Genomic DNA, 14,300 nt, shown 5'->3' with positions numbered 1-14,300 from the left:
GACACAATCAAAAAAAACTAACAGAAGTTAATAAATGAACTAATAATGCCTATTTTTAAAATTTTAGTGACCAATAGCACTTATTTAAAAGTTTAGATTTAAAAACTTACTGTATAGTTTCGCCTATAATATATGAGTTTGCTTCATATGTACTTTTAAAGTATATATTAATTATTTATTTTAGAAAGCTTTGTTAAGAAAGCAAGGCACTTGTTTCTCAAAAAAAAAAAGAAAGCAAGGCACTTTCATTTTTTTTTTTTTTTTTAAAATACTTAAAATAATTTTACTTGGAGTACAAACCTACGCTATCGTCAGGCATGACGAATTCAAATTCACTATTCACCTACAGATTAGATTAGCATTTGGCACACACAGACATAAACGAAGTCAAAGACTCAAACTCAAAAGCCAAATAGTGTTCTAAAAACTGTCATCCAAAGTCAAAAGCTTGTCAGCCATGTCCATCGCCACCACCGCCACCGGTGCACACATCCTTGTTTACACCTACCCAGCCTCAGGCCACATCATACCGCTCCTCGATCTCACCCACCGATTACTCCGCCGCGGTCACACCGTCACCGTTGTAGTCCTCCCCACCAACCACCCTTTGCTCCAACCCCTCCTATCTCTCCACCCTTCTTCACTCCACCCCTTAGTTCTCCCGGCTCCTGAACGTCCCACTCCCTCATGGAAAAGTCGCATAGCCAAGGACCAAGCCAGGCGTGACCTTCACTACCCACTTCTCCTCAACTGGTTCCATTCTCACCTCTCTCCCCCCATAGCTATAATCTCCGATTTCTTCCTCGGCTGGACCCACCACCTCGCTAAACAACTCGGCTTGCCACGTGTCGTCTTCTCTCCCTCCGGTGCTTCTGGCTTGTCAGTTCTTTTCTCACTATGGCGTGACTTACCCAAAAATGAAGATCCTGCAGATATGAATTTTCAGGTCTTGTTTCCTAGAATCCCGAATTCCCCAGTTTACCCTTGGTGGCAACTCCCTCATCGGTATAAAAATAGTAAGGAAGGAGACCCAGATTGGGAATTCAACAAAAACAACATGCTCGATAATTTCGCTAGCTGGGGTTTGGTTATCAACTCGTTCACTGAGCTGGAGCGAGTTTACTTGGAGCATTTGAGGACCGAACTCGGGCACGATCGAGTCTGGTCTGTGGGCCCGTTACTGCCTCTGGAAGATGATGTGATTGGATCGTCTAACAGAGGTGGGTCCAGCTCAATTCCATGTGAACAAGTGATGACGTGGCTAGATTCGCGACCTGACAGTTCCGTTGTTTATGTTTGCTTCGGGAGTCGTACAACGTTGAATACTAAACAAATGGAAGTGTTGGTTTCGGCTTTGGACCAAAGTGGGGTCCAGTTTATTTTTTGTGTGAGGGGCTTGGATGATCGACATGTGGGCTTGGATGATGATCTTGGTGTGATTCCAGATGGGTTTGAAGATCATGTGGAGGGTAGGGGTTTGGTGATTAAAGGCTGGGCCCCACAAGTGGCTATACTGAGGCATCGAGCCGTGGGTTTGTTCTTGACTCATTGTGGATGGAACTCGGTGTTGGAAGGGATCATTGCTGGCGTGGTGATGCTGACGTGGCCAATGGGTGCAGAGCAGTTTGCAAATGCCAAATTATTGGTTGATGAACTAGGTGTGGGAATTCGAGTTGGTGAGAACGTAGAGAACATTCCTGAGTCTAGTGAGTTAGCTCGCCTATTGGTGGAGTCGGTGAGTGCAACAAGACTGGAGAGGGTGCGAGTCAAAGGGCTTAGTGATGCGTCTTTGGGTGCGATCAAAGGAGGGAGCTCGGATAAAGATTTGGATGAGTTTGTGGAGAGGCTAACTAGGTGAGGTCAACTATGGAAAGGATGTTTTGGAATTTTAGGTTGTGTTTGGTGCCGTTTTTTACTAACAATTTTTGTTATTTAAATAACAATACACGTATTTTCACAATACTTTCTTATTTACACGTATTTTCACAACATTTAAACAACGTTATTATAAATTCCTTACCAAATGGGTTCTTAATTTTTGTTCATAACATAAAAATTTAAAAATGAAAAATAAAAAAGAAGTACACTTCTTTGTTGCATTCTTTTCCACGTATTAAGATGCTAATGGAGTGTATTTTTTGGTTTGAATTATCTGTGATTTTTTTTTCTTGTGATTTAAGAAACAAAAACACACAGGGGAGAGTGATGTTCTTTTAAGTTCTAATTAGGAATCATACCAAAAATTGCATTCAAAAGTATGATAAATTATTTATAATATTTCAAAATCTTTCTGTATGTGGATATATAGATGTTTTTGTTAAAAATATTAAGAATAAAGGAAATTATAAGCTCATGGCATCTATGTTTCTCTTATTTGTTAAAATACAGTTGTATTTTTAATTTTTATTTACTTTAAGCAAACAAGCAAGTAGATATAGGAGTGACTCAGCAAAAATAAAAAATAGAAATAAGAGTGGCAAAATGGGGCTTAAGAATTAAAAAGTTTCAAACACGTTCAAATTCTTAATTTGTCTATATGATATTATGATGGGTCTTTATAATCATTAAAGAGTTTTGGCTCTGGAAAACAGAAATCCCATTACTTGAAATACAGTTGAAACCTCTGATCTCAGCATTGAGCACTGCAATTATCATGAAATAGGATTAACTTGGCACACAGTCACAATCCTTTGAACAGTATATAAGTGGAAATATGTTAACTTATCAAAAGCTACTACTTGAGCATGATATCATCGCTAATGATTATTTCATAAACTTTCCAACGTTCATCAGACTAATTGCAGAGCTTCTAAAATCACCACAAAAAAAAAAAAAATGTAATGATGAGAGCGATGCATTCATTTAGTATGTGTGATGACATCAGAATGATCATTTTTTTTTTTTTTGTTGATAATATGAATAAATCAATCTAGGTCATGAATCCACACTATGTTGGCATGTTGCTAATAATAATTCCTTTATACCTGTACTCGTACTAAGTTGGAGAATTGGAGACTTGTTCCAATCTGGAGATGACACAATCACACAATGGCAAAATCACTTGAAAATTTTTGTAGAGTTTAAATCTAAATGGCCACTCAATCCCAACAAAGAATATAGCCAGATTCAGATTATATACCCAAACAAATTTATGAAATAAATGTATGGGTGAATGGTTTATCCTAGCAGGCCACAGGCCCACGAGTCTTAGTCCCAGAAGGACAATAAGGAAAGTCAAGGGGGCAGGCCCAGCCAGAGGTAATGACAGGTGGGAGTAGGAGAATATAGCGCCGACGATGGCATTCTAAGAAAGGATCCCATCTCCCTGGGAACCCAAAGGTCCAACCCACCTAGGCTCACCACCTTGGACTAACCAAACCGGCGAGAAGATTACCTAGGCTTAGCAGGTTAATCCACTGCCCAAGGAAGTAAGATCGGCACGAGGGGAATATATATGATTGATAAACCATAGAAGGTAATATACTTGAATTCCGCAACCTCACATTCGCATTAATTAATTGTTTTTACCTAACAGGGGTTGCATTTATTATTTAATGATCTGTCTGACTAGTGCTATATATCCAATAACCCACTCATCCTTCCCATTTGGTGGAAGAGACACTTGATGGGACAAGTATCTTCTAACCTCCACTATAATTATCCACACTAGTGATGGAAGGGCCAACTAGAATAAATAGGACTTTTACCAACCAATGATCACGGGATTCAAAAATTGAGAGAGAAAAGAGTTTTCGGAGAGAGATTGTATTTACATATATAACGTTGGCAAATTAATTCCCATATTGTGTTGGTAGATCCATCTCTTTGTCATCTAATTTCATTCTATTAAATTGATTATTTTTTTAGTACTTCCACTGTAAAATCTCAACCCATACAGAAACAAATTAGCCGTGCCGATCAAAGATACTAAGATCCTTCTCGGTATTTTTGCCCACACAAAATGTATGATCATATTCATTACCTTTATATTTTTTTGTTTGTTTATATGATCTCTTGCATGAATATGCGATTCTTAAATAGAGTATTTCTGTGCCTTTTGGGGGCTAAATTTGTATGTCTTGGTCATCGTTTATTTAACCCCACCCCACCCCCCCCCACCCCCCCCAAAAAAAAAAAAAAAAATTCATACAGGAAAACAAATTTAAGAGCCGAAGCCATTGGCTTGCTCCATCAAATTTACGTCATATAATACACATAAGGGGCAGAGCCCAATACAAAAAACTTTGCTAACCTATTAGAGTGGGACCATGAGGCCAAAACATGAGGAAGCTAAGAGTCCAGCTGAATGGAAGACATTGAACCTTAGGGTCTTGGGACAAGGTGTTGGCAATACGAACCACAATTCTCCAAGGAGGCCGAGAAGTTGAATTTAAGATGGCATTTATGCAAACCTTGGCATCACTTTTGACAATGGCTTTTTGAATACTGTGACTTACCAATTTGGTGGATTGCCCCAGTTGATTGCTTCGGCTTCAGCTTAGACAAGGATATTGGTTTCAACTCATTTCGATAGAGTGAAAACCAATATCCCTTTAATGATGCCTTCTGTTGGGTTAAACTACTTTATGCTCCTTGACTTAGGAGCTGCCAAAGCAGCTTCTTAAGCATCATTGAATTTGAATGGTGTCTCTTTCTTCAATGGTGTGTGTGTGTGTGTCTATACACACACTCACCAACGAAAAAAGGGACACCATTCAAATTCAATGATGCCTAAGAATCTGCTTAAGAAACTGAAGATAATATATTCAATGTGTGCCTCTTGCACTAGAGAGATTACACGCTGATAACAAATAATCACAAGCAAGATTTAGATGATACAAGGGTTATATGCCAATAATTTACAAGGCTTCGTAAACATATTTAACAGAGTTGCATCGTAAGGATTACATGGGTATACAAGAAATACACTTGATCACCCTACTTGATCCCACAGGTGGCATGTGTATATTATGTTAGTTTGAGTTGACCTTAGTGGGACATTGTGAAATTTTGTTGAAGTCTCCACCATACCAGTGTTCCGTGAATTTGACCTTACTAATGGGAAATTGTGAAATGTTGTTGAAGACTCCACCATAAGTACTGCCAAAGATTTTTGAGCACTTGGATAGAATAATCGGAGTAAGAAATGAGCTAGAAGGAGGATTCTCTTGGTCTCAAATCCGCCATATAGATCCACTGTCAGCTCCACATATTGATAATTTGCATCGGCTATAGAATCTAACTGCAAGATTGCTGGTGTGTGGGAAATGATGAATGAATCTTTTGATCCAATCATAAACCGTCTTACTAAGCAAAATGTGATTCAAAGTGTCAAATACAATCGTAAGCAAACCTTTGAATTACTTTCTAGATAACTACAACGTATTATATCTTATACAATCTAACAGTGCTTATCAACATGCCCTGTCATTTAATTCCTGAAAAAAATTATCTGTTTACCTTTTCTTTTCTGATAATCTATGGTTGAAGTTCAAGAAACAATAATCTGATAGCTCAAAACTTCTTTATTTTCATTCCAAATTTGACTCGGATAAACTAACAACTTTTTATACGGCTATTGAATGAATGCCAAGGACATACCATTTGTGGCAGGCAACGAATTGAATGAATGCTTTTTTTTTTTTTTTTTTTTTTTTTTTTTTTTTTTTTTTTTTTTTTTTTCCGTTCACATGCTGAAAAAATAATGTAGAGCAGATAATTAGTAGTTCATGATTGATTCTGATTCAAGAAATGCAACAAAAGAACAATAAGAATGCCATAAGATTGAAATCTCGCATATCATGTTTTTTTTGCCAAATGGAGAAGTTGTGTGATTGATATTGAAACTATATATATGTGATCGTAGATGAAAAGTAGTTTGCTTTGGTCATTCCCTTGCAACTCTGGTAGTGGTGATGCATGAAAGCCCACCATGCAGCCATGCATAGATCTCGGTGTTTACCTCACTTGTGATGTTGAGTGCACCAGAGGTTATTTTGAAGACTGAAAAGCAGAGGTACATAAATCAATTTTTACAGCTTCCCCCAACACAGTAGAATGCTCGAAACTGCAAAGACCAATAAAAAATTAGCATCTAGAGCCCATTTACCCAACGCATGGACAAGGGTTTCATTAGTTTTACAAGGGTTCGGATTTTTTTTGTGACTAGTAAGCAAGATGATGTTTAGTGCCCAGGTAAACTAACCTTAACACTCATCTAATTTATATATATCTTTGAATCCTAAGAAAGCAACAAACTTATCAAACAATTTTCTTGACTTTTAATTGAATTATTTTCTCACTCAAGAATCCAAGCAAAAATGCAAGCAAACTAGTAAATTCAAACCCCCCCTCCAAGAAAAAACATTCAAATATTTTTCCCTTTTACCTCAGGATGAGATAACCATCATTCTAGCATTAAGTATTAAAAAATATCATTAATACTATTATTTTGTAACAAACAAACTAGTAGCAAGTAAAAAGTAAAAACAATTGGGAAAATTTTGGACCATATTATAGCAATTGAAAAACGACAAATTAGAATACAACAAGAGCAAGAGGAGAAAAAGATGAGTGTCAATAAAATAAACTTACCATTCAATTCTGCCACATGGTTGAATTCTTGGTTGGTAAATCACTGATCCGATCTCAATATTCCACACAATTCTCTTATGAATTGTTATGAAAATTTTCTCCTGAATGAGAGGGGGAATTGGGGGAGTCATATGCCAGAGAAACATTGAGATTAGAGGGTTAATATGTAAAGAGTATTTAAGAAAAAATTCCTTGGGGTTGGTATATGGAGTATCCCATGATTGAGATGCCTAAATATGCAAATTAAGGGGCTGTTTGGATTCAAAAATTTCATCACTCAATTTTTGTTACTCAATTTCCATCACTCATCACTCATAACTCATCATTCATCACTCATTACTTAATTTTTCACACCTGTTTGGCACTATCACTCACTTCCCATCACTCAATATTTTTCACACTATTTGTGGGCCCCATTTCTGTCACTTGGTCAGATTTTTTTTTCTCCACTTTTCTTTCTTCTTTCTCTGTTCTTCACTTCGTTCTTTTTTCATTTTTCTTTTTTCTCCCTTTTCACCTTTCTCATCTCAGATTTCTCATCTAGAACAAAATTAAACATGCATAAATATATTCCAGAAAAAACCTAGATTTCTCAATCATAAAAAAAAAAAAAAGCAAACTCAAATCTGCCCAGGCCATTGATGTTGATGTTGATGTTGCTGCTGTTGTGGCTATGGTGGGTTTTAGAGTTTTTAAGGAGCGGAACGTCGGAAACGATCGGTTGCTGCTGTCGGAACTTGGGCACCTCGGAAATGGGCCAGCCATGGTCTTCTGGTCCATGACCGATTTGACTAGGGCTGCTCCGGCTAACAACCCAGACCCGTTGCCAGCTGAGTTAAAACGATCGGACCTATAGCTGCCGCTGCTGCTTCACGATTTCACAAACCCAGAAACCCGAACCCAATGAAAGAAGAAAGAAAGAAAGAAAAAAAAAAACCTAGATCACCCGAACCTAGTGAAAAAAGATAGGAAAAAAAAAAAAAAAAAACCCAGGTCCGAACCCAGTGAAAGACCCAGAAGACCGAACCCAGTGAAAGAAGAAAGGAAAAAAAAAAAAGAAAAACCCAGGAGAAGACCGAACCCAGTGAAAGAAGAAGGAAAAAAAAAAAGAAAAACCCAGGAGAAGACTGAACCCAGTGAAAGAAGAAAGGAAAAAAAAAAAAAAATAGAAACCCAGAAACTCGAACCCAGTGAAAGAAGAAGGAAAAAAAAAAGGAAGAACAATGGAGACCGAACCCAGGAGAAGAAAGAAAGAGAAAAAGAAGGAGATAGTGTCAGGAGTTGAGTTGACAATACAATGTAATGGGTCCCACCATGTGTGTTTAATTACAAAAATGTCATTGAGTTATGAGTTATGGAAACTGAAAATAGCCAAAATGTGTTTTCAGTTTCCATAACTCATTACTCAAAAATCAGAGAATTGAGTGATGGAAACAGAGTTATCGTTTGCTAAACGGATATTGAGTTATGGGTCTCACCATTTTTGAGTTATGAGTTATGGAAACTGAGAATTGAGTTATGGAATTAGCCAATCCAAACAGCCTCTAAGTAACTTACTAAATCAAATATTTGCAAACTTGGGAGGATTAAATTAGTTCACTCAGTATGGATTCTCCTTTATTTGGTTTCCAAATATAACTAGATTGTAATCTCATGCACATTTTCATAATGTCAAATTACATTTCAAAAATGGATGGAATATAGATGCACAATTACTATATAATACACACGTACATAAGAGCGAGTAGTCCAGGCATAAAATATATATATATATATATATATAAATTAGTTCATCTGTGCATGCTACATTTTGATTTCAATATTAATGAAAAATCTCTTTTGGTTCTTTGTAGCTCAGCTACTTGAACCCGTCTTGGCAATTGCCTTGCTTGTTTACCTTTTCAATATTAATGAAAGTTGTAAGGACTCGAATTGACCCAAAACCCAACAGATATGAACAATGGCCCAACAAGCCCACGACAATAGATTTATTAGAGAGCGGGCTTAATAGATGAAAACTTAGGGTACGTTTGGTACACTGAATATTAATTACATTAGAAATAGTAATATTTATTACTGGGAATAGAAGACATTGTAATGAAATAACTATTACTATTCATAAGTTTGGTTATTACATATGGAAAGCTTGTAAAATATGATGTATAAGGAAACTTTATATTTTTGGAAATATATTAATTTTAAAACCTATTATATGCACTAAGGAATAGCTATTACATCCATTTTAAAGAGGAATAGCTATTCTTCAATTTAAAGAATAGTCATTCCAATTTAATAACTAATCCATGTAATAAAGATGCAACCAAATGAATGACTTGCTATTACACTTGAAGAACTATTCCATTACAGGAGCTATTACAGCATACCACGTACCCTTAATGAATCAAATGTGAATCATAGTGAGTAGGTTTGGTATTATAATGATTGAAAAGTACAATTTGAAGAGAAAAACACTCCTTAGTCAAGTTCGAGGAAGGTATGTTTTTATAAGTTTCAGACTTGTACAAATGTTCATTGTTCTTGGTTACATTAAGTTCTTTTTCTCTCTCCTTTCCTTTCTCAGATGCCTCTCTCATGTAACGAAATCCTTTTCCTTTTATACTCCTTCTCCCTCTCCCATCTCAGCCTTCCATTTGTTGATCAAACAACTAATCTCTTTGACGCTTGTCCCATCAGAACCTTCTTGAAGTCTTTATGTGTAGCTGTAAAGTTAAAAGTCATTGTTCAGGTATTACCTCCATATTAATGCGGCCAGTAGGTTAGGTGCAGAGTATTCAATGTGGTAGTAGCAGCTTTCTTTCCAGATATTTCTCAATTCTCTGTTGACTCACCTCTTTGAAACTTATCCTTCCAAGCATGGTTGCCCCTTGCCTAGTACTTGTTTGGTGGTCGGGCTTCAGAATTCCTTTCTGTTTTCCAAGGAAGTTTGGCTCCTCAGACAACATCACCTATTTGTTACTACCGGCCCTCATCCTCGGCCCAGTAAACTACTTGCCCTTATTAATACTTATTTTAATATTAATGAAAAATCTCTTTGGGTTCTCTGTAGCTCAGCTACTTGAACCCGTCTTGGGAATTGCCTTGCTTGTTTACCTTTTCAATATTAATGAAAGTTTTCTATCGTTTTGACCTCAAAAAAAAAAAAAAAAAAAAATTAAGTCTTACAAAATTGTCGTATTAAATGATGTAAATATTTTCCTTAAGTATATTGTGATCAAAATTATGGATTTTTAAGTGTTTTAAGAAAAGTTTTTAAATCTCCATTGTTCCTTCATGAATAATAAAAAATTAACCATGGCTAACATATCCGAGAGGTGCTATAGAAGAATCCACATTCCACACACATTGAAATACAATCTACAAAAAAAAAAAAAAAAAAAATACAATCTATCTTCTGAGATATAGTGCTAGTTTGGATAACACTTTTATTTGCTGCGTCTGCGTTTCCTCCTTCCTTTTTTTTTTTTTTTTTTTTTGCCTTTTCAGCCGCAATGGTTGACCCATTCTCTGGTGAACAGTGTATTTATGCACTGTTCATGGTCCCACAAACTCCACTTTTTATCAACTTTTTCACTAAAAATGGGTCTCACAATACTATTCACACATTTAAAAATTATTTTGCTACAGTGTTTTCAGTTTTCAGTTTTCAGTTTTAGCAAAATAAGTTCTATCCAAACACACCCATAATCTCATTGAGGTATTGTATATATTAAGATTTTTGATAAATTTAAATTCTATAATGTTAAGGAGCAAATTGATAGGGATTAGTGTAAATTTTGATGTGACTAAGAATTAAAATTCAATAACATTGATTACAATATATTAGCAGAATGATCAATAAACTTTTGTTGTTGATGTACAAAGAGTCTAGTTATAGAATGTGTGAAAGCTGAAGACTTAAAGGTGACCACAGTGTGAACACTGGATCACAATTAATAGATCATGGCGTCGTCAGTGTCAATCCCTTGAGATCGATCTTTCAAATTTTTATCAAGTTAACACCTTATGTTTAAGGTAGTCAATTGATTTTTTTAGAAAACGAATAAGATTGCTTTTGTATATATGTACAACAGTACAAGTGCTAGATTTCATTGTTCAAAAGTCTAGATACATATCCATTAAGAAGTTTTACCATTGGAGCATTTAAATGCAGTAATAATAGGTATGGATCTTCAGCAAGCTACCTTTTTCTATTTTTTACTAATTAACTGCATCTCTGTATTTGTTGTGCCTTTAGTCTTGTTTTTTCTCATTTTTTGACTAATGTTGTGATTTAACCGCATCAAGCATCATTTTGCCTTCTGTTATTTTAATTCTAAAATTTATTTGCATGGCACAAGACCATATAGTTGTTTGTAAATGGAATATTTTTATATATTTATAAGAGGTATAATTCTAAAAATATTGAAATAATCAATATTATAATAAATTTCATACTTTAGATGGTCACTATCTCTCTTGGCAATGTTGGATTTCAATTATTGAACAATGTATTTTTCTTTTAGCCTAATCTAAGTGTATATGTGTATTCTGCAAAAATAGAACATAGTCAAGGGCCGATTCAACATATTTTGGGGCCAGATGCAAATGTAAATTGTTAGGTTCTAAAAGTTTAGAACAATTGGCAAGTCATGAACACAAACTTATCTAGATATAGATCCTAGGGTTTATAGGTATTATTAGAAAATGCTTAAGGTGATTCAAGAACCTACAAGCTACAAAAAGAAGAGCTCATAAACTGCCTGGTTCGATCAATTGAGAGACAGGCTCGATCAATCGAGAGTTGTATCTGCAGAATTTTAATTAAGGTCCAAACAGCAGTTCAAGCCCATTAAGGATTAGGGTTTCAGATTTACTTCTTCTAGTATATAAAGGAAACTCTAAGCATGTTTTTAAAAGGCTTTTTAGAGAGAGAAGAGTGTGCCTCTTTTGTAGATTTAGGGTTTTGTACCCAAAAGCTCTCTAGAGTCTTTGTTATTTATGCAGTGTGTGTGAATCTCTTGTGAGATCTAGAAGTGTTTGTCTTCATACATACTTAGGATTATCAAGATCAAGATTAATGTCGAGAGCTTGGTGATTGCTTTAGTTGCTACATAAAGAGCTTAAAGAAAAATACAAGTGGGAGTACTTATGGTTGTTGTGAATCCAAGAAAGAAGTAGTCCGTGGACTCGGAGCTGTCACGTGGTCATGGTAGTAAGTTTTTTACTCGAGGTAGCAATAGGATGTTAGTGGTCTAAGTCGCTATTGTAAAACTTCGATTCTTTCATAGTGGATCTGTTTTACCTTGAGGATAGTTAGGTTAAATCCTCCTCAGGTTTTTTACCAGTTTGGTTTTCCTTGGTTATCATATCGTTGTGTTCTTTATTTTTTGCATTATTTACTTGATATGATTTACTCGTGTTAACCTAGACTTGAATAATTTATCTAAGTAATCACTTGACTAAATAACTAGGTTAATCAACTTGTGTTTTAAGAAGTCTAAAAACGTACATAAACTATATTGTTACTTAATATTTTATAAGAGATACATAATTTAAAAATAAAATCCAACATTATTATATAATTAAATACATTAATTTGAGTATTTTTTATATATTTATTAAACGTATAATTCTAAAAATATACTTGAATCATGGTCCTTACCCCACACTCCACAATTATTTATATTTGTAGAGTGACCATCACGCCAAAAGTGTGCGGTGGTAACAATGTATTTCAATAATGAATTGGTCTCAAAAAATATTAATTTAAATTTAAATTTTGATAGAGAGAGAAGAGAAGGGTAAATTTTTTGGAAGATTAAAAATTTACACTCTTAAACTACCACAAACATAGTGAAATGTATTAATAAAATATTGAACATTCGAAAAAAAATATAATATTTTATAGATTTTTTATAGTAAGAATTTTTTTCATTAGTTAATTGCATACTTAACGGCAATTATTTTAACAAAATTGGACAAAAAGTTAAATTGAATAGATTTAAAACTTAGAGGACTTAATTAAATTAAAGTAAAGTTAGAGTGTTGAAATAAATTTTAGTTAAACTTAGAAGGTGTAATTTGCTTTTTAGCCAACTATTAATTATGAAATTATTATTTCAACCATCAGACAGGACCAGACAACCGAAAATCGTTCCCCTTTCCATATGAAGTATAACTCATTGTTTTGTTGTTTTCCTCAAAAAGGAAAGTAGAAGAACACACTGCAAAACTAACTTTTGAAAATCCAATTAGAAAAGAACAAAGATGTTTGACCATATCTTTGGTATGTCTAAGGTAGGCTTGAATTGAAAAGAAGTACATAAAAAGCTACCTGACATATTTGGAAAGAAATTGCCATGAGAAACAGTGTTGGCTTGAGGCTGGGTAGAAGAACTAGTACCGGGGATACCATTCTCAAGATCAGAAGTAGTCATAGTAACATGATGATTCTCATTGAAACCTTAACTTGGAGCATTAAGAGATGCTAGTATTTGTTCACACTAAGTCCTGGAAATAGGACATTGATGAGACAAATTTAAGAAATTGTCTGGAGCAAAATTGTCTGAGATCGAGGATGAGACCTGATTGGCATTAGAATTTGATGTCCGTTTAGTCTTGTACCCACTCAGGTGGATAACCGTGCAATTTTTAGTACTTATACACTCTATGTATAGGCATGTTACAATGAGTCTCATATTACACTTTGTACCATAAATTTTTCAAATGCATATTTTGACTTAATTATGAATCTTGTTACACTTTGTTCTCTGACGTTAAGTTTGCTATTAACTTGGACATAAATTCAAAGTTTATGATGTAAAGTGTAATCATGAGTATAATATAGGGTCATAAAATGTAATTTCTCCTTTGTTTTTAAGTAATTGAGAAGATGTGTAATCAGGTTTTTTCACATGGTGCCATATTTTTCCATCAAAGTTAATAACAAACTTGATGTCGGAGTGTAAAGTGTAATCACCATATAGTTTAGAATGGTAAAATCCAAACTCTCGACAAAATATAAAAGAGGTTTTTATTCCTGTCTAGTGTAATTCCTCCAAAATACAAAGGACATCTTAAAGCACACAAACAGAGAAAATTAGAATCACCGTAATTGAACTTGAACCATACACAGTGTTTCAATGGTTTGCGGTTTGCCATAGATATATACATGACATTGCAGCTCCTTGTAAGAACATAATTGATACATTATCATTATTTTCTTTCTTTCTTTTACATGGTCTGTATTCAACATTTAAAATAGCAGTAGCATTCCCAAAAAACGACCCCTCTACATTCTCCACGAATCGCTTGTTTAAGTTCTCGGCATTTCTTGTTACAATTCGCATTAGATTTGCACGAACCAATCCATGTTTTGCTAGGAATTGGACAACTTTTTTCCATGGGTATCGAATGTACAATCTCTGTATATATACAGTATAGTCTCATGTTAGTGCTATCTAATTAAATAGATTCTTGCAAAATAAATTAATTAGCAAACACTGTACAATGTAAAATTGCTCAACAAAAATATTATCACATTCAATAATGAATGTTTTAAAATCCTACAAATTAGTGGCCGAACCAAAAATTTTCTCAAGAGAGGCCAAGCTAAATGTATTATTATATTCCGGTATCCTTAATTCTCTTAATATAAATGCGTATGACTTTATTTTTGAAGAACAATTATTTTCTAAAGAGATTTA

At 34.7% G+C, this 14,300-nt stretch overlaps 1 protein-coding gene across 1 annotated transcript; it reads left to right on the top strand.

Annotated features, from left to right (window-relative positions):
* The first annotated feature begins 298 nt into the window (after positions 1–298).
* On the top strand, positions 299–1,988 carry LOC115964700 (UDP-glycosyltransferase 89B2-like). The gene has a single exon (XM_031083961.1). The coding sequence runs from the start codon at positions 458–460 to the stop codon at positions 1,856–1,858; it is 1,401 nt and encodes a 466-aa protein (XP_030939821.1). The 5' UTR covers positions 299–457; the 3' UTR covers positions 1,859–1,988.
* Positions 1,989–14,300: the final 12,312 nt, after the last annotated feature.

Source organism: Quercus lobata, chromosome 10 (assembly GCF_001633185.2).
Source record: "Quercus lobata isolate SW786 chromosome 10, ValleyOak3.0 Primary Assembly, whole genome shotgun sequence".
NCBI classification, from domain to species: domain Eukaryota; kingdom Viridiplantae; phylum Streptophyta; class Magnoliopsida; order Fagales; family Fagaceae; genus Quercus; species Quercus lobata.
The sequence above is the reverse complement of the archived record's forward strand: the minus strand, read 5'-3'. Positions and strand labels throughout refer to the sequence as shown.

Bases quoted from the DNA above. Each gene is read 5' to 3' on its own strand.
- LOC115964700 (XM_031083961.1), top strand. From the start codon at position 458: ATGTCCATCGCCACCACCGCCACCGGTGCACACATCCTTGTTTACACC.